Raw genomic sequence first — 19,034 nt, forward strand, 5'->3', positions numbered from 1 at the left:
AATACTTCCTGTTTTGTTGCAGCGAAAGAAGCTGAAGGCTGGGAAGCAATTAAGCGCCGCTTCACAAGACGAGATTAACGGGATCATGTTACCTGTGGAGCAAACTGCAGGAACAAACTTCTCACAATCACACCCGAGAAGATAACACTTATATCAACAGCAACCGAGGACAGATGGAAATATTTGCTTTGGGCTCACAGCAGCTTAAAAGTGATACTCAAATGCAACAAATGTCCGTGCATGCGACAGTGTTTGACTGACTTCTCTTTAAATGTTTTTTCTAATCTTCAGTGATCAAACCTTTCACCTGTTGCACTGACACAGTTAATTACTCGAGGGTGCGTTCAGTGCACCTGACAGCACGTATAATCCAGCCACACCCGTAATGCAACACACTAAAGGAAGACGAGGTCAGTCAAAGCAAATAAAACTGAGCTGTAACACAGGACTAGCCCAGGACTATCAGAGGTCTGCGCTCTCATTTAACCTGCCTCACTGGGCACATTATTTGTTCGTCAGCCCCGCCATCAATTAAGCCCAGAGCTCGACTGTGTGTCCCATAAAAAGGCTGCGAGCTGGGCAGCCGGCCACAGTGGCATTCTGTGGAAGCAGTTGACCAGAACCTCGGGACACACATCCTCCTGTTACACTTCCTATTTCTGTCCCATTAAAACTGAACACATTAGCTTCATGAGGAATTTGTCGCTCATCTGGTCGCTGCTTCCCCTCTCTTAAAGTGTTGTGTCAAAAGTACATTCAGTCACTGATATAGAGGAAAGGGACAGGACATCATGTGCCCTGGAGAACAAATATACAGTAGTTCCTATTCTTTGCTTACATTGCAGAAGAATTTGAGAGGCACCATTCTTTTATAATAATTGTATTAAAACATACAGCTTGCATGAATTACTTGAATTGTGACCTACAAATAGACTTACATCATGCCCATTGTATTTGCTATGCTTCTGTGTAATTACAACCCTCAGGCCCATGACAGTTTTACTTGACAAACCACTTCTTGTCTCACGTACAGCAGAATCTGAAACTGATGCAGCAACTTGAGGCCGCACAGTTACTTCTCTAACTTTTTGCATCAATGACTTTTAGGATAATCTTACATATTTGAACTCTTAGTTTTAGTTTAGTTTTTGCTGAATAGTCAGTAGCATCCACTAGAGGGCAATCGGAAGATAAATGGACAGATCCAGGATCAGCACTTACTGTGGCAGAGCGATGATGGACACCTTCACCACTGGACTACAGTACAAGCATTTTACATTTTGGACATTTAGGTGAGGTTGGCATTCAGTTTGATGATCAATGAGCATGTTGGGGTTCATTGTCTTGCTAATTGACACGTTCATTCAACAGTTTGAAATATCCCATATGACCATTGTTAACTTGTTTGTGTGAATGGGAAGTTAACAGTCTGGATGTGCCCAGCAGGGAGTAGTGCAGGAGACACGTGGCAGCGAGCTACATCAAAGACTCCACATCTGTTACCTGCTACACACAACTTTTACTGATGCAGCAGCACGTTCCTGAATGAAACAAACAATGCAATAAAGTCGCAACCCTGCTGAGGTTATTACTACGGATGAGGAGAGAGATGCTGCCTGAGGACGAGCAACTTTTACTCACTCAAATTTATCAAATAAAACCCTGTTTAGAGCCGACTTGAGCTTAAATGTTATGCGGGCTGCACAATTATTCAAAATACTATCAAAAATGCTACGAGGTCATTTGAGATAACTATAAACACAGCAGCTATAGTGTAGGTGAAATGTGTTAAAAAGCATTACAGTGAAGGATATATGAGCATTATAGTGCTGCAGAGACGCCCTGACTTACAAGTCTTCTGCAAGTGCAAGAAAACATGTTTGTTTGATGAAGACCTCAACTTTAATACACAAGTGAAAATAAAAATCGTGATGCAATCATCGTTATTCGCACTTTTGCAAAAATAGCACATACATTTGTATTCCCATATTTTGCAGGCGTAATTGTTACATCTAGTTATTTGTTGATCTAAATGATCCCACCCTTTCTCTGTGCAGCCAGTAGGACTCAATGCAGAGTCAATTACATGATCCCTCACTGGTTTCCCACCAAAGGCAGGGGCTATTTTGACGTGTAATCTTATTGTCCAAAGGCAAGCTAAAGGTACCACCTTGATAAATAAATGTTTATGTGACCTCTTCTTAAAGCAAGCCTGCCTGATCACTGATCAAAATTGTCTAGCTTATCACCTTTTATGCAATTTTCTTGCACCTGCATTTAATAAACAAGAGACTACTCCATGACTTAAGGAGGCTTTAAGTGGAAATCAGTGTTTCTGCATTAATTTTTTTTTTTTAACTCATTTGTTGACTTTGTAGTGACGAAGAAATAAAAGAAATGGAAGCATTCATTTGAAAATGGACACACTGATGAAATTAGCTGTGCAGCTCTAAACCACATGTGTGGTGAGTTAAAAAAAGGGACAGAAGTTTTAGTAGCATGTTGCAACACTCGGCGCTTTGTTCCAGCCTGTAGGAGTGCTGTGCCATTTCCTGTGTGAGAGTGAAAAAGTCCCAACTTGCCATTTTATCTTCAGAAAGCATGAAGGGAGCTCAGAGCAGCACCCAGGAATCTACAGCAGAGTATACAAACATATAGGATCCCCTCCCCTGTCGTGTGATTGGCTCACCATGCTGCCTGCCGGTGCTGTAGACAGTCGGTCTGGGTGCTCCTCTTCAGATCCCTCCCACTCCTCCGGTCCACTGGGCTCTGCTGTGCCAGCGATGGTTCCTGCCAACATTAAAAAACACACTACCTTCAGATATGGGGTGTACGTGTGTGTGTGTTTGTACGTGGGCGGTTGTGGAGTGTGTGTGATTGCGTAAATGGCTGGATGCCAAAGAGAGCCTTCCTTGGTCTAAAGGGCAGCAGGAAGAACGAAAGCTGCCACTAAAATCATCAAATATGATGATTTAAAAAGGGGTCAGGTGTGGAGTTACTTTTCATTTAATCGACCCACTGCTATCAATAAGTTTTACATTCAGACTGATGGGTAAAGTCGCTGCCTGGTACAAGAAGAAGCAGTCGCTACAAATGAGGTCAAGTCAATGTAAACACATGCCACACATGCATGGCTGCAGACAGACACACAACCACATGTGTGAAGTCTGATCAGCTCACCCGACCTGACCTGGTAGGAAAAAACTTGGATTTACAGGGAATGTAAACTCGACATTCCTTATGAGATAACCAGCAGGCACACAGATAACTTCAGGGGAAGTACACAGCAGACGTGGACTAAGTCTTTTCTCCACACCCAACGCACACCTACGAGGGCTCCCAGTCAGGTGGATATCATATAATTCTCACAACATGACCTGGAGGGACTTAGATGAATGGATATCTGTAGTGGGTGGTGCATTCCTACAGAGGCTGCGTAAATCACCAAACAAGTTTAAACACTGACAGTAAAATATGATCACTTAATTCACTCAAGTTCTGCCTGAGAAGTTTTTCTTACATTGCACTTCTCTTCCTGTTCATGCAGCTCTGCAGGAAGCTCAGAGCAAGTTTACTACAAAGAGAGTGAAAACAAACATGCAGCCAGACTAAACATAAACAAAGTGTTCACTTCCTTGTCTTTAGGACCGGACAAATCTATTATACATTGATTATAAAGAAACATCCTGAACTAGATTAAAGTTCTCGCTGTCCCACTTTCCTACACTTGTTTTTTTTCCAGACACACCCCCTTTTGCACACGCTCCAACATTTAAAAAAAAGAAAAAAATACTACTCTCAACTCACAAAATACTACTCCCAAAGTCGACGTCTCTCACCTGAACAAAGTGCTGCAGAGCCTGCAAACTTTTTCTGGGAACTTTTCTCCACTTTTTAAGGCTGAATTAAAAGTCAATGCTTTGCAAAGTAGCAGCAGAGTCCGTCTCCCAAACACACTCTGGTTGTAATCCAGCGCATGACATACCTCCCTCCCTCCCTCCCTCCCTCCTTCTCTCGCTCCGTCTCTATTGCTTACTCGCTCTCCCTCCCACTCTCTCAGTGCCAGGCTTCTCAAAGTGAAAGGAGCCATACTACAGGGCACGGACTCGCTCTCACTGCACCCACCTCCACTCATGACTCATTTTATCAACAGGGATGGCTTTCAGTGCTAATCGGTAATGAATACAAGAATCACCACATGTAGGCAACCAGTCACAATGCTTTCAAAAAGGTACAATATCACACTCTGGGCAGTGTGAGTCACCTGCTCACACAGAAATAGAGCCAGACAATTTAATTGTGCAAAAAGAGTGTGTGCTGAAAAAGTTAAGAGGTGTGAATTAACAAAAGTCTGATTACAATCATTATTCATTAACAAAGTCAAACACTGATTCAGCATAACAAACAAGTTAAAGCAAGAAGGAGATGAAACCATAACCTCTGCATTAGATGTGATTTATGGCTTTCATTTAAGCTAACACTTCCTTTTTTTTCAATCATATGGTGTTGTGTAAATCAACACCAAATGAATGTAAGTCCAATATTCACTGTCCTTTTTGCTCTGTTTTGGACTCCACCAACTTTTAAGTTAAACTAAACGTTACAGTTGTGGGGCGTGAACTAAAGCAATGAGACGAAAGCAACAAGAGGAATGATTGGCAGGTCCAATGACGTACCAACATGCTAAAAATAAACAGACTTATGTCTATGCAGGAGATTTTAGAAAAAAACTACCAACTGACACAAAACACACAGCGCTCAACATTAGCTTATTACAGTAGAAGTTTACGTTAGCTAACATTAGCAGTCAAACTGCTCATTAAGGGCCTGTGTCCATTAGCGTTTTTTGCACTGGCAGCGGCCACAACCTCAATTTCAGAGCGCTTCTCCCCGGCGCTTACTGTTGCTAGGTTACGAAAGTTGTCTGGCGGCACTACTACTTCCCTTGGCAGTGACCGTAAAATTGATCCGTATGCTTAAAATTAGCTTTTATTCTAGGAAATTTAACAAAGAAAACTTAAAAACAATGTAAAGGAATTGTGATGGGAATCAGGAATCGAGGAATTATATATATATCTGGCCCGGGAACGCCTCAGGATCCCCCAGGAGGAGCTGGAAAACGTTGCAGCGGAGAGGGACGCCTGGGTCACCTTGCTTAGCCAGCTGCCACCGCGACCTGGCCCCGACCCGATAATGGATGTAAAGGAATCGTGTCCTGGCATTAGCAGCAGCTCTAGACCTGGAAACTGTACACTCAAGAAAAACCAAAAGGGTTAGCTTCTCCTCCACCATTGTTGTTGACAAAGTTGATATCTGAAGCCCCGCCCCATCTTGATTTTGATTTGTTGGTGTGAGAGAAGTGACATTGATAAGCGTGGCGGTGTTCCAAAAGTTGAACTATTTTCTATTAAGAGCGCTGCGAGTGCAGCGATAAAAAGAGGACGCTTTTGTGCTGAGGACGCTGAGCGCTGAAAACCCTGAACTGCATCTGTTATGTATAGAAAATAGGCACTGACAGCACTAAAATGCCTTCAGTGGACACAGGCCCTTACTATATTGAGTTAATGCTGTGTGAATGTATTAGTATTAGCTTGCCTAGCCTTATCTCAATCCATTACCTGAGCAATGAAGGAGAGGAAAGGTATGAAACAGATCTGTGCGGAGTACAAACACACTCCAACATTACTAACTTTAGACAGTTCTTATTGGTAAAAGACACCATGGAGGTAGTATCTGCGATACATCGTTGTCCTGACTCGTGCAATACAATTATCAATATGCTGTTGCCAAATATCAATATTTTAGTTCACAAATATCTGGCGCTCTAAACAGATTTCACTACTTCATGACTCCTCGCAGTGGCACTTATGACATGAATGAGGGTAACATGGATGGAAAATAATTGGCGGAAGAAGACGTTAATCAGATATCATGATGTATTGTTATAAGATTGTCTTGCATCAATTATTGCAGAATCACTGTATCATGATATAGTTAGCGTGGGCCACGTATGGCATCTCGTCTGCGATTCCCACCCCTACTGTACACCTGCACATATTGATAAAAAAAAAAGCTGGTGCAGAGTTCAGACCCAAAACTGATATTTTCCGTTGAGGCAAGCGGACAATGTGGAGGATTTACTCACACTTCCGTGCACTTTATATGATGTAGGCTATAGTGAAAAATGCCTTCTTTCTGCAGAAAACAACCATGACGCACACGCTGTTACAGCTCGTCTGTTATCTCTGCTTCTGGGAGGGTTTAGGGGAAACCAGCTGACAGATTGTAATTCCACATGCCACGGCTTCTTCCCATAAATCTGACATCAGTTCATCGGAACGATAGTGAAAATAAATTATACACTTATCATGTTTACAGTGTGAGATATTTAACATAGTTTAACGTCTTAAAATGAGATTCCACACAGAGCTGGGTGTGTCATGTTTCTCCCGATACAAAGGTGAGGAGGGAAAGGTTGCTAATGTCCCAGGTTACTACCACACCCTCAGTATTTGGCTAGTTCATACCTGTCAAAGTATGTTCAGATAGTTTGTTATTGTTACTGCTGCATACTGTACTTGTCATTCATTTATTAAACCAGCAATAATCACTGACATATTTAAGACCTGGTTGTTCATTAAACTCCAGCATGACAATATTGCTCACTAATTTCTGCTCACTGAAGGAGTGAAAAGTCAGTTATAGGGAAGCAGGGAAGGGTATTATCTAAACCTCCATTCGCTAGTATTGATAAATGACAAATGGGGAATTTCAGATCAAAGATGACGTTACTGTCAATACACAATGCTTTGGACACATTTAGGTCAGAACAAAAATTATAATGAGGTTAAATACAAAAGTCAAATGTTTCAAATTCTACATTCAAAGACTAAAACATCAATATGAAGGTTCAGGCTTCTGAGGAGGCGACGGTCAGGAGAAGGTTTAGGAGATGATATCACACATCTGGCTGGCACCTGCTGTTTACAAGTGAGAGATTTCTAAAGTACATAGTAAGGGAAATGAAACTCGGTGTCTAAACACGTATTAAAAACAGGTGTGTGAGACGATAAGAAAGACAACATTTTAATTACAAGCAATAAACTACCAAAAATACGTCATTATAACAGCATAAGTCTTTCCATCCTTTGAGGAGATTAGCTAAGCTTATTTATTTCTAGAGTAGATGTGAATTTTATAAAGTAAGAGCTCTCTATAACTACGCTTAAAACATAATGCAATTTAACAGCATCACAAACTGCATAACCATATTCTGGATATTTTAATCTTCATAAATGTCTGATTTATTGACGGGATGTTGCTTCAGACTGAATGTGGTTTAGCTCTGCGCTTCATAAAATGACCGAGTGTGAATACAGAAGAATCATGTTAATACACCTGAGGCTGCATCCTAATGATTGTTTTATTGTCGATTATTTTCATGACTAATAAACATTTTGGGGCCTCAAAAGACTCAGAAAAAATATCATTTGTATTTTAATTTAAGTTACTTTTGAATTTCTTGGGGGTTATGCCTTTATTAAATAGGACAGCTGAAGAGAGACAGGAAACATGGGTAGTAGAGAGTGGGAGGATGATATGCCCTAAATGATCAGCAGACGGGGAGTCAAACATGCGATCAGTGCGTCGAGGACTGTCAGTGCACTCTACCAACTGAGCTAAACCAGCGCCCCTTCTTTTTAAAAATGACTAAGACTGATAACTGATTATCAAAATTGTTTGCCATAAATCAAAAAGCCTAGCTTACAAGTAATTGATCGATCATTCCAGCTCCCAAAACACTGTGTAAAGCACGATAATTGCGTGACATACAGGAGCATTATGAAACATGGATGTAAACTTGTGCAGGAATCCCCCGCATTTTAAGTGCAGCAGATATTTGCAGCAGACAGTGCTGAGAGTTCTGATGGATAGGCTACCTGATGACACCTTCTCTACATTACCCCAAGCATTGTCACTCTGGTTATCAAGTTTTTTATTTAAATCTTGTTCAGGCCAAAACATTGCTAGTTCATCGACCCACACTTTAGAGCACTTTGTATAATGTATAATCCAAAACTTCCTTCCTCTCATTCACTTTCTTCTGCATACAAACACACATGGCACATGCCTACAATAATTCTGCTTCTTAAAAAGGTTTGGGGGAAATCAGCAGACAGACTGATTAATTGTTTTTGGGCCCCCCCAAAGAATTAGACAAAATGTAATCAGTGTTCCTCATTTAGTTGATATTATTATGTTGTGTTCAATATGGACATTCAGAAGCTCTGATCTTCATTTTAATATTTGTATTATTAAAATCAAAGTGTTACTGTGAGACACACAATCCAGTAGTGATTAGAATAATAGAAATATTTTTAAAGACATTAGTGCTGGAACAAATAGCAGGCATCTGTTGAAAATCAATCAACAATGTTGATTGTAATATACGTTATATTTATATATTTCTCCAACTTTACCTTCTTGATCTAAATCACTAACTAAATCTTTTTGTTTTATACTATAGCAAACAAATTACTACAGGACTTAGACTGATGGGCAAACACGAAAACAACTCTGGTGGCATCACAAAAGGGCTTTAGGAAACTGTGATGGGCATTTGGCAACATTTATTAAAAAAAATGACTACTCAAGAAAGTAAAGCAAATTGATCTATCATGAAAATAACATTTAATTGCAGATGTTTAATTGTTAAGTAAAATCGGTTGCCCAGCACTCAACTTTGCCATAGGGAAATAGGAGGTTATTAAAAAAATGGCTAATGCTATGCTAATAATGTGCATAGTGAGGGCAAGAGATATGTAACAGGAGACGCTGAAGGACCTGTTAAAGAATGTCCAAAGATTAAGATAAAGAAGAGATTAAGCATCAATAGTTATGACCTTTGCAAAACCAGTTTCTCTTCCTCATGTGTCTAAAAATATATTTCCAGTGCAGTGGGGGCTTCCTGGGTGATTTCCTCTTGAAAAAAAAACAATCCAAGTCGAAATTTCCAGCATTACCGGTAATATTGTTAGCTCCCCAGTGAATAACAGGTGATCTGCTCGACTCGTGACAAAACAACAGGTGTGTCCGTATAATAACAGCGATAAAGTTCAAACACATGTAAGGTGAAAGTGAAAGTGGGCGACAGTCTTACAACAGACTGGCACTGTACTAGGAGGCGACTAGTTTAGTCAAAGCGAAAGTGTGCGTGTGTGTATGTGCAGTGTTTGCAAACGTTAGCATCATGCTAGCTGCCGGATAGCAACACTACTGGAGATTGTGTGTAAAATTCGCTCATTTAACAACAGAAAACGACCAAACGCGTTATGGTTCACAAGTCCAACACAAGTCTAACAGCCTGAGAACATGTCACATACAATACATTAAACAGAATGTACTTAATTTTATAAAATAAATCGAGTTACTCACTCAGAAAGAATCAGCTGACACAACGGTGACTCAGTAGACTACACAACTTCCGCATTCCTGTGTGATGACAAAAGCGCTAACCAATAGCAAAGCAGTAAACTGAACAGTCGCGACCAATGACGTTACAGAGTCCTTACCGGCCAATGAAGGTCTACAACAATCAAGCGAATGACTCGTACACACCCACAGAATAGCCAATCAGGGGCCACAGAACTTCTAAAGCGAACCAATAGAAAATCACAGCGCGGCACAAACTGGAGGCACACATACAGAGTGCGGTACGTGCGCACACAGTCACACTGAGTTATGTCAGGTATAGTCCGGTAGGGTTTCTAAATATTCTAAAACATCTTTATTGAAAACGTTTTTACAAATTTGAAATAAATGGCTTTAAAAATTAATTCACCTACCGCTGTCATTGATTTATAAAAATTAAATCAAACATAAAATAAGCAACGATAGAAGCACAAGTGAAAAAGGGACAGTAAGGTCACTTATTGAAGGTTGCAGCTAAATATATTTCAGGTAAATGTGTTTTAAGGGCTGTCAAATCTAAAACTGTAAGAATTAGTTGATTATCATTTATTATTCATTCATTCATTAAAACTAATAATTTACTGATTCCAGTTTCTCAGATGTGACAATTAGCTGATTTTCTCCTTTGTATACAATGTTGAATTAAATATATTTGAGTCTGAGACTGCTATTTCGACAAAACTAGCAATATGAAAACATTGCATTACACTCTGGTGACTTATTTTGAGTATTTATTTACATTTGATTGACAAAATGATGAATTAATTGACCAAAATAATAATTGCTCAATAAAGGAACTTATCCTTTGTTGCAGCCCTTGTCTGATCACTTCTTTTGATTGTTCTTCTTGTGTACAAATGCCAAACTGCAGAACATTTAGCTGCATGTTTTTTTGTCTTTCGCTGAACAGTGGTCTGTGTATCTACATCTGTTCTGCACATGACGTTTACATTAACTCCTTTAGCTGGGGCTGGAAACTATTTTTGTTCTTCGGCCTTGTGTGTAATAACGTGGAACTGACCTCATATACTCTCTGATATATCAGTCAACAGCCACACAGCCCCTCACCTCACCCCTGTGTTTGCTACAGTCTTCTCACATGTGTCCCTGCAGAGCCAGGCAAAACGTGACCTCCCAGTTATGTTATGTTATGTTTTTATGACCTCACTGACGGTCAAAACATGCTATACCACATGTGCACAGTTGTGCTTGCATGATTGGGCTTTTTGATTTGCCAGATATGGTCAGGATCGTGGTACAATGGAAAACACTTAAGGATAAAGTTGGCAATCTTGTTAAACTCATTATTTTAGCCTGATTTTTATAGGCTACTTCATTCAGTGTATTAAAAGTAAATGAAAGGCACATGATAAAAAAAGAATGTGATCTCCAAAAACAATAAAATGAGGAGGAATTTAAAATAAGTTCATTTGCAGGTAGAAAGTTCTGCATGATAGTGCTATGGTGGTTTAAATCAGGCAGTATTGCTCCCTCTAGTGGCGGAAATATAAACCAGATTTATCTCTGAGGATATGACGTGTGGACTGAATAATCTTTCCCAATTTTTACCTTTAACACTATATTTTTTATGTTGTGCAGTCCATTTCATTCATTTCCTTGTTTTATTACAAATAAACAGCTCTTCACCTCAGCTAATTGCATGTGTACCTAAGAGGTACAGTCAGCATCCTCTATAGTGGGTGTAGTATCTGTACCTCATTATTTTCAGCTTCACTGAGATTAATGTGTCCATGTTTCTATGAGGGCTGATTAGACACTGGACTCAGGAGAGACGACAAAACTTGCTGTTGAACTTTCTTACTTAAAGTGCAGCAGGACGCAGGAGGCGGACAGGTGGGTGTAGATCCTGATGGACCAATCACAGGTGGTCATCAGGTCAGTACTTATCTAAACGCTGTCTGGCCAAACTCTGATTTTTAATCTTGTGGCCCGACTACAATCACAGCATGGTGAGTTCACTGTAATTACAGTCGTTATAGGGGCATTAGTCACTTTTTTATAGCCGACTAATTGAAGAGATCTTGATTGGATAAGAATAATGATTCTTTCTTTCTTTCTTTTTAGACAACCTACACAGATAAAGGAGAGAAGGTAAGATTCAAACTGTCTCTGAAGATGGAGTCTGTGATGTAGTTTGATGTGTTAACAGGGCTGTTAGTTCTGCAGAAGAAGGCCCGAATCAGAACTGAGAGGCTGAATGTTTTAGGAATAAATGAATCCTTTCAAACCTAAAGCTTCTAAGAGATTTCACGACAAATATTCAGGTGGATCTGATCATTTCATGCCTCTAAAACAAAAAAAACACGCTTGGTTAACCGTTACGTTTTTTTAACCTGTACAATTTGTCAAACTGTTGCACACTTTGTTTAATTTTTTACCATCAGTTAATGAACTTCTTGTGCTGTTCTTCTGCCTTTCAGCATGAGAGGGGAAAGTTTGTCAGGTTTCATCATGTCACCTTCTGGGTCGGCAACGCCAAACAGGTCAGTATCCAAACTCTGACATATGACTTAAAGTTGACTCTTTATGTGTCATTTTCACAATTTCTGCACACGTTAAATTGCATGTAATCCCTTTCATTTATATTTGAATATATTCTTTAGACCCCTGCTGTATATAAATGATTCAGTGTTGTCATCATGCTTTTATGTACGTTTTAAGGGGGTAAAAATAAGTTACTGTGTTGACTTTCAGTATTTACAGGAACACGTGTGACTTCAGCGTTACTAATTACATAAGAACTATTGATTTGTTCTCAATATACAGTGAAAATAATCAAAAGTTTTATATTTTGACTCAACTTCAAGATAATCAATTTACCATTTCAGGGAAGCAAGAACACCAAACGTACACTGGTTCTAGCCTTTAAAATATGAGGCTTTGCCCCTTTCTTTCATACACAGTAGGTAATATATTTGGGTGTTGGTAAGAAGCGTCATTTACGAGACAGATGCAGACAAAATGACTGATCAGTCAGTAGAGAAAATAAAACATTTATAAATCGTTATAAGGATGATTGTATGCAAATAAAAATTCACAAATGAAATCTGACTATAGTTTCATACAATAACACATACCTGTTACACAATCATCAGTGCCATACATCTGTGAGCACACAGTCCAGACGACACACGGCCAGCGTTGAGCAATCCACAGTCGATACTTTTTTGGCAGCAGAGAGTCTGTTCTAACTCTCACTGAACTCTGTCAAAGTTCATCAGAGAGTCTGATCACTTTGCAGGCAGCTTCTTTCTACTGTGATAAAATGGGCTTCGAGCCTCTGGCCTATAAGGGACTGGAGACGGGCAGCAGAGAGGTGGTGTCTCATGTCATCAGACAGGATAAGGTAGGAAGTCAAACATCAGGTGATGATTACATTAACACTAAAGTGCTTATAAAGCCTTGATCAAACACATCAACGAGCCCTCCTCTCCTCCTCACAGATCATGTTTGTGTTTCAATCTCCGCTCAACCCCGGAAACGAAGGCAAGTCCTCTCATCAGGAAACCTCAGACCACCTGACAGATGAAGTGATTTGAATATAAAGAAAGTTTTCATGTAAACATGGTGTTCAATGTTCCCTCAGAGATGGGAGAGCACCTGATGAAGCATGGAGACGGAGTCAAAGACGTCGCCTTCCAGGTGGAGGACTGTGACTTCTTAATCAAGGTAACAGAGACGAGGACGTCTGTGTGCTGTTCATGAGCTGATGGACTTCAGAGTGAATATGACATGTCCTACAGCAAGAACGTGAACTGATATATAATGGAAGAAACTCAAGAGGCCAATTTTTTATATTTTTCCAAATGCAAAAATATGACTGCCCTCTCATTTATTTCTTCTCATGCCGTGCACTAATAGGGAAAGTTTAACTTTATTCTCAACTGTCACAAACTGGCCCAAAGTCAGTGACAAAGAAGAGAATCACACATGAAATACAATTTAAACAACTTCATGTATTGTAAAACTAATGATAAAATAAACACTAATATGTAAGTTCGATAGATCAGTCATGAAAGCGTATCGGCCGATATATCAATATCGGAATTTTTTTACTCCCTCAGCCCCAAAAATCCAGCATCAGTCGGGCTCTAGTGTGTGGATGAGTTAAGTGAGTGTTGACTGCAAACAAAACACAGAAACAAGCAAACCAGCTGGTGGCGGCCTGGGACGAAGAGAGGAGAGACAGGTTAGAGTGGAAGGCACTTAAATAAGCTGAGGACCAGTTAACTCGGGTGCAGGCAGTTTCCTGAGGTCCTCCCTGGCTGCCTATTGGCTACTGAACCAGGAAGTCAAACAACCAAACCAATAGCAGGCAGAGAGGGCAGGACGTCACATGACAAAATACTTACAAAGAAAAAAATTCTTGTTTTTAATATATGTGACTTTTTGAATAATCTGATACTAGTAAGGACCATGCATTCACACCTGTACTCAAGTAATATCCAAAGTAACAGCATTAAATTAGGCTTCAAATACCAAAAGTAAAAGCACTCATTATGCAGAACGGTCCAGACAATAATGAATTGAAATGAGTGCATTATAACTAGTGATGCATTCATCTGTTCATGGCCGACCCCATCTTCATGGTTGATTTAAATCACTGGATATAATGCCTCAATCAATATCAATAAAGTCTTTTAGTTATACTACAAATCAGTCAGACAACTCACATGTGTAATATGTAGTTTGAACTGTTTATTGCAGCAGCAGAACATATGTTGTGTTTGGTGTCGAGGCTCTCGCAGATTTATTTTACATGCAGAAATTTGAGGAGTGATGAGAGAATATCTAATATCTTAAACCCTCCTAGCTGGAGCCTGCAGGTGGATGCTGGGGTGGTGGTGGGGCTAAAAATATGAGCGCAGTACTGGTGCAGGGCAGCAGTGGCAACAACAGAGCAGAGGGAGAGAGCGGGAATCTAGCAGCTTAAACAGACCGCCACACTGAGAGGAAGTGTTTGTCAGGTGACTGTGGAGAAAGGCATGTCAAGTGTGAAATCAGTGCAGCTCGAGTCGCCCGCCTGAGTATCACACAGTCAATTCAGTCACTTATACTAACTTTAATTCAATTCATATTAAACAAACACAGCCTGTCCTTATTATCACATTACACATAATCAGATGGGGTTATATGTGTGTGTGCTGCATGCAGTGTGTTGAAACAGAGGCAAACATGCAGGTGGTGTGACAGCAGCTTTGATGTTCAGGCCTCATTTGAACCTTTACCTCAGTCAAGGTCAGACTGCACATTTGTATAAACTCTGTTGACCTTCATGAAGCCCCTAAGACACAGAAACATCTCTGACTTTACACAGAAAACAACAGCAGCACCATTTAAGGTACATAACAAAGCAGCACCTCACTGAAGGTCTGTAGCCACTAGAGGGCCTCCAGGAGCCGTCCTCACACATCCACACTGTTTTAATGCTCTCATGTTTTACTGACTCCTCTCCTCTGACAGACGGCTAAGGAGCGAGGAGCTGTGGTGGTGAAGGAGCCGTGGGTGGAGCAGGACAGCCAGGGGAGGGTCAAGTACGCCGTGGTTCAAACGGTACGAAACAGGGAAGCACATTTGAAAGCCTCACACATGAAACTGTCAATGACTAATATTGTTGTCCATGTTTTGTCTGCAGTATGGAGATACAACACACACACTCATTGAGTACCTCAGCCCCTACAAAGGCCTGTTCCTACCTGGATACAAAGAGCCCCTGTTCAGAGACCCTCTGTTAGCCAAACTGTGAGTCTTTAGCATGCACTACAGAACTGCACCAAAACACATTCATGGTGTTTGTTACCTGTTTTTCATTTACCTGAAGGATGTATTCAGATTTGTCGAAAAGCTACTAAATCTGCAATTTCAACATTCTTATTGTTATTTTCTGGTTACATTGAACCAGATTTAAGACTAAAACTCACTCAAAAAATTCACCTGTTACCAAAAATAAATGGAAAATAAGTAAACACGACAAAACTTAAAGTATAGTCACATCTTGAATTGATTTAACAGAACTAGTTATCCTAGTACGTGTTTAAAGGCTGCCACAATAATCTTTTATGAGAACTATAAATAGCAAATCTCATCTTCTTTGAATTAAAAACATTCAAAGGATCCTGATCCACCGTTTAAATTGGGAAGAAAGGCGTCCTTCCAGTAAACACGATGAATCTGTGTGCTAGATGAGTCGTGCATTTGTTAAAGATGAAACCTGCACTAAAATCAAGGTGGATGAGTGCGTTATCACATGCCTGTATGTTATCACGTCTTTTTGCTCCGCTGCAAAAGTACAACTAAAATGTTTTCCTCTTTTCTCTGTAGTCCAGCAGGAGGTCTGAACTTTATCGACCACATAGTGGGAAACCAGCCAGATGATGAAATGGTGCCAGTTTCAGACTGGTAAGACTCCTGTGTGAGCGCACGTACGCACACACATGTACACACACACGTACACACACGGGGTAAAAGGACAAGTAAACACTAATGGCTAATGATCGCTTCAACTCAGGGTGAAATGTCTGTATACCGCTATGAACACGCTGGTGTATAACTGGTTTTAAGATAAGAAAATATGAAAGTTAGTTACAGTAAAAGTCAGTAAGAAGAGAGGAGGTGTATTCAGTGGCTATATTCTGAAATAAGGTGCTGCATGTTCACATAGCTTATCACTACATTTCCTGTCTGTGTTCTCTAAATTCCAGGTATCAGAAGTGTTTGATGTTCCACCGGTTCTGGTCGATAGACGACAAGCAGATCCACACGCAGTACAGCGCACTCAGGTCCATAGTGGTGACCAACTATGAAGAGACAATAAAGATGCCCATCAATGAACCTGCGACGGGGAAGAAGAAGTCACAGATCCAGGTGTGACCCTAGCAGATCATTTAATACTACGGCTCCCTTAGTCTCACTTTCTTTAGGACCTTAATTTGGTCTTTAATTAGGCTGAGGATGAAGCCAGTGAAAAAGCGACAAAAACTGCAGTTCCTCGAGTGGCCACTTGAGGCTGGCTCCAAAAGCGAGTCAATCCCTATTAGGAGAGCTAAACAAGTTTACAGCCTGGAACAAAAATGTTTTTGGTCTCTGTAGCTCATTCATCTTATCATGACAACTGTATGGGGTTACTAATATAACTCACCTGTTTATAAGTAATATTAAGGCCTAATAATATGCATAATTAGGGGTGTGGTTGTTTTGAGGGATGCAGCTAACTGTGCAGATTTTTTGCAGATAAGTAAAATGGCTTGCTGTGCAGTTTGTTACACTAACAGGCCATCCATAGTCTGTGCTCCTGAAAGACGGAAAAGTAGCACAATGTAAACATTAATAGTAATTAGCAAGTATCACTTTCTTATCAGCTCTCCCACAGGATAGTGAGCATGCTATGTTCTGCAAGCTGTCTTAAGCGGTCTTTAGTCTGATATTTAAACTGCTTTGGTCATCCACCACCACCTATAAAATCTTATACTGTGGGAAACATGATGGTTCATGCACCAGCTAATATAAATTAGCCACCAGAACAGGGTGCTGGTTTAGCTCAGTTAGTAGAGCAAGCGCCCCATATACAGAAGCTACAGCCTACAATGCAGCGGCTGCAGGTTCAACTCCCTCAGTCGGCCCTTTGCTGCATGTCATCACCCATTAATTAACTCCATTAATTTCCTGTCTATCTTCAACTGTCCTGAATTGAGACATGACATTTTTTCAGCCCTGCCTCAGTTTATTTAACGTCCTGAATGTCTCTCCTCACAGGAGTATGTGGACTACAACGGGGGACCAGGTGTCCAGCACATCGCCCTCAACACGTCAAACATCATCGAAACTGTGAGTCTCCTGTGTTTGATTATCATAAAACATTAATTCACAGACTTCAGCTTCACACCCGACATAAATCTGCAAGTAAAGGCACGTTTTGGAACCTGCTTCTTTTTTCTCCTGTTTTTGTCGTAAAACAGATCGTGAACCTGCGGGCCCGAGGGATGGAGTTCCTCGCAGCGCCTGACGCGTACTATGACAGCCTGAAGAAGAACCTTAAAAGCGCCAAGATCAGGGTGAAGGAGGACCTCGACCGTTTACAGGTGAGGAGACGTTTCATTTCAGAGAGCCTCGAGCACTTTACCGTCCTGTCGTCCTTCTTCTTAAATAATCTGTGTTTCATTTTCAGGAATTGAAAATCTTAGTGGATTTTGACGACAAGGGCTACCTCCTTCAAATCTTCACCAAACCTGTGCAGGACAGGCCGACACTGTTCTTGGAGGTCATTCAGCGGAACAACCACTTTGTAAGTCCACCAGTAGCTCAAACTACAGGTCTAATCTCTACACCTTTATGTCTTTGTGAAGGATTTACAGGCCTGTGCTCCTGTTTCTTACCTTGCCCACCTTTGAGAAGCAAAAATAGAGCCTCCTGCACACCTGTTTCCAGCTCCCACCCAGTGCGAGCAGTACAGCAGCAGCCCACTTGTAAAAGCTCAGTAAATCTATCACAGAAAACAGATTAAAAGGCTTCACAGCGAGGGGGATCTCTGGATTGGGTTGCACCCTGTAGCCCTTAATTTATAACATTCCTCTTGTCAGGACAGGCTGGTCTTGTCACTCTCCAGCATTTCTCTGAGTCTTTACATGTGGATACAATGCATGAAAGTGAGAAACCGACTCTGAACCACAGCAAAGAATCTTTCTGAGCGACCACCAACACTTGATCTTTTGATTACCTATGAAAATATTTACATGATTAATCTGCGAGCCCCCGGTGAGAATATTTATCTGCCCTGATCCCACATCAAAGCGTTTTACACCTCGAGCGGCGTCTGAGTGAAGATCCCCACAGCCATAACAAATGACACAGAAGACGGTAGATCTTTGGGTAATTAGCCATCTGTGTGTGTGTGTGTGTGTGTTTGTTCTCCCTGCAGGGCTTTGGGGCAGGAAACTTCAAGTCTCTCTTTGAGGCCATTGAGAAGGACCAAGACGCCAGAGGCAACCTCACTGTGCTGACACCCGAAGGGCAGGCCAAAGCCTTCTACTGATCCCCCGACTGCTGCTGCCAAACCACAATTAGACTCTTGAATATACTTAGTCACGTTGTTTCCTCCTGTTTAGATCCTCACTTGTGTTGTACTAACTCTAAGATGTACGTCGCTTTGGACAAGAGCGTCTGCTAAATGAAATTGTAACACTGTAATATATGGCTGTACATTTTAGAGGACATTCAACAAAACCCTCCAACTTTAAAACACACATATCATCCTGTGACATGCTAACATTGCTAGCGTATGCTGTATGCTGGCTAAATAAAGACACTCTAGTTAGCATGTGTCAGGAGAACGGGTCAAATTGAAAGAAATAGTTAGAAAATGTATAAATATGATCTTTGGCTATCATACTGAGGGTTTGATATTAAGATTGATAACAGTCTCTGTATGCTAGTCCAGTCAATGTAGCTAAAAAAAGGGGTCAACCCGGGGGAAAGAGTAATGTTTCATAGCTTTTATTGGTACCCCCTTGCATCACATATTAAAAGTATACCGTCTTGGAATTCGT

The 19,034-nt window shown here is 40.7% G+C and overlaps 2 protein-coding genes across 2 annotated transcripts in view; one reads left to right on the forward strand and one right to left on the reverse strand.

Moving 5' to 3' along the window:
- mtmr4 (myotubularin related protein 4) overlaps positions 1–2,785 on the reverse strand; it is a 48,096-nt gene extending 45,311 nt beyond the window's left edge. Inside the window, exon 1 of the mRNA XM_069670656.1 lies at positions 2,690–2,785. Within this exon, the coding sequence (XP_069526757.1) occupies positions 2,690–2,692 (3 nt within the window). The 5' untranslated portion in view covers positions 2,693–2,785. The remainder of the gene's footprint in view (positions 1–2,689) is intronic.
- Positions 2,786–12,742: 9,957 nt separating this feature from the next.
- Positions 12,743–18,520, forward strand: hpda (4-hydroxyphenylpyruvate dioxygenase a). The gene is made up of 11 exons (XM_069675663.1): positions 12,743–12,838; positions 12,936–12,978; positions 13,079–13,161; positions 14,956–15,045; positions 15,128–15,234; positions 15,814–15,891; positions 16,194–16,356; positions 17,245–17,316; positions 17,448–17,570; positions 17,657–17,773; positions 18,407–18,520. The coding sequence occupies exons 1-11, from the start codon at positions 12,758–12,760 to the stop codon at positions 18,518–18,520; spliced, it is 1,071 nt and encodes a 356-aa protein (XP_069531764.1). The 5' UTR covers positions 12,743–12,757.
- Positions 18,521–19,034: the final 514 nt, after the last annotated feature.

This window comes from Semicossyphus pulcher, unplaced genomic scaffold (genome assembly GCF_022749685.1).
Source record: "Semicossyphus pulcher isolate SPU_LCO1_2020_fin unplaced genomic scaffold, fSemPul1.0.p SCAF_10, whole genome shotgun sequence".
Lineage (NCBI taxonomy): Eukaryota > Metazoa > Chordata > Actinopteri > Labriformes > Labridae > Semicossyphus > Semicossyphus pulcher.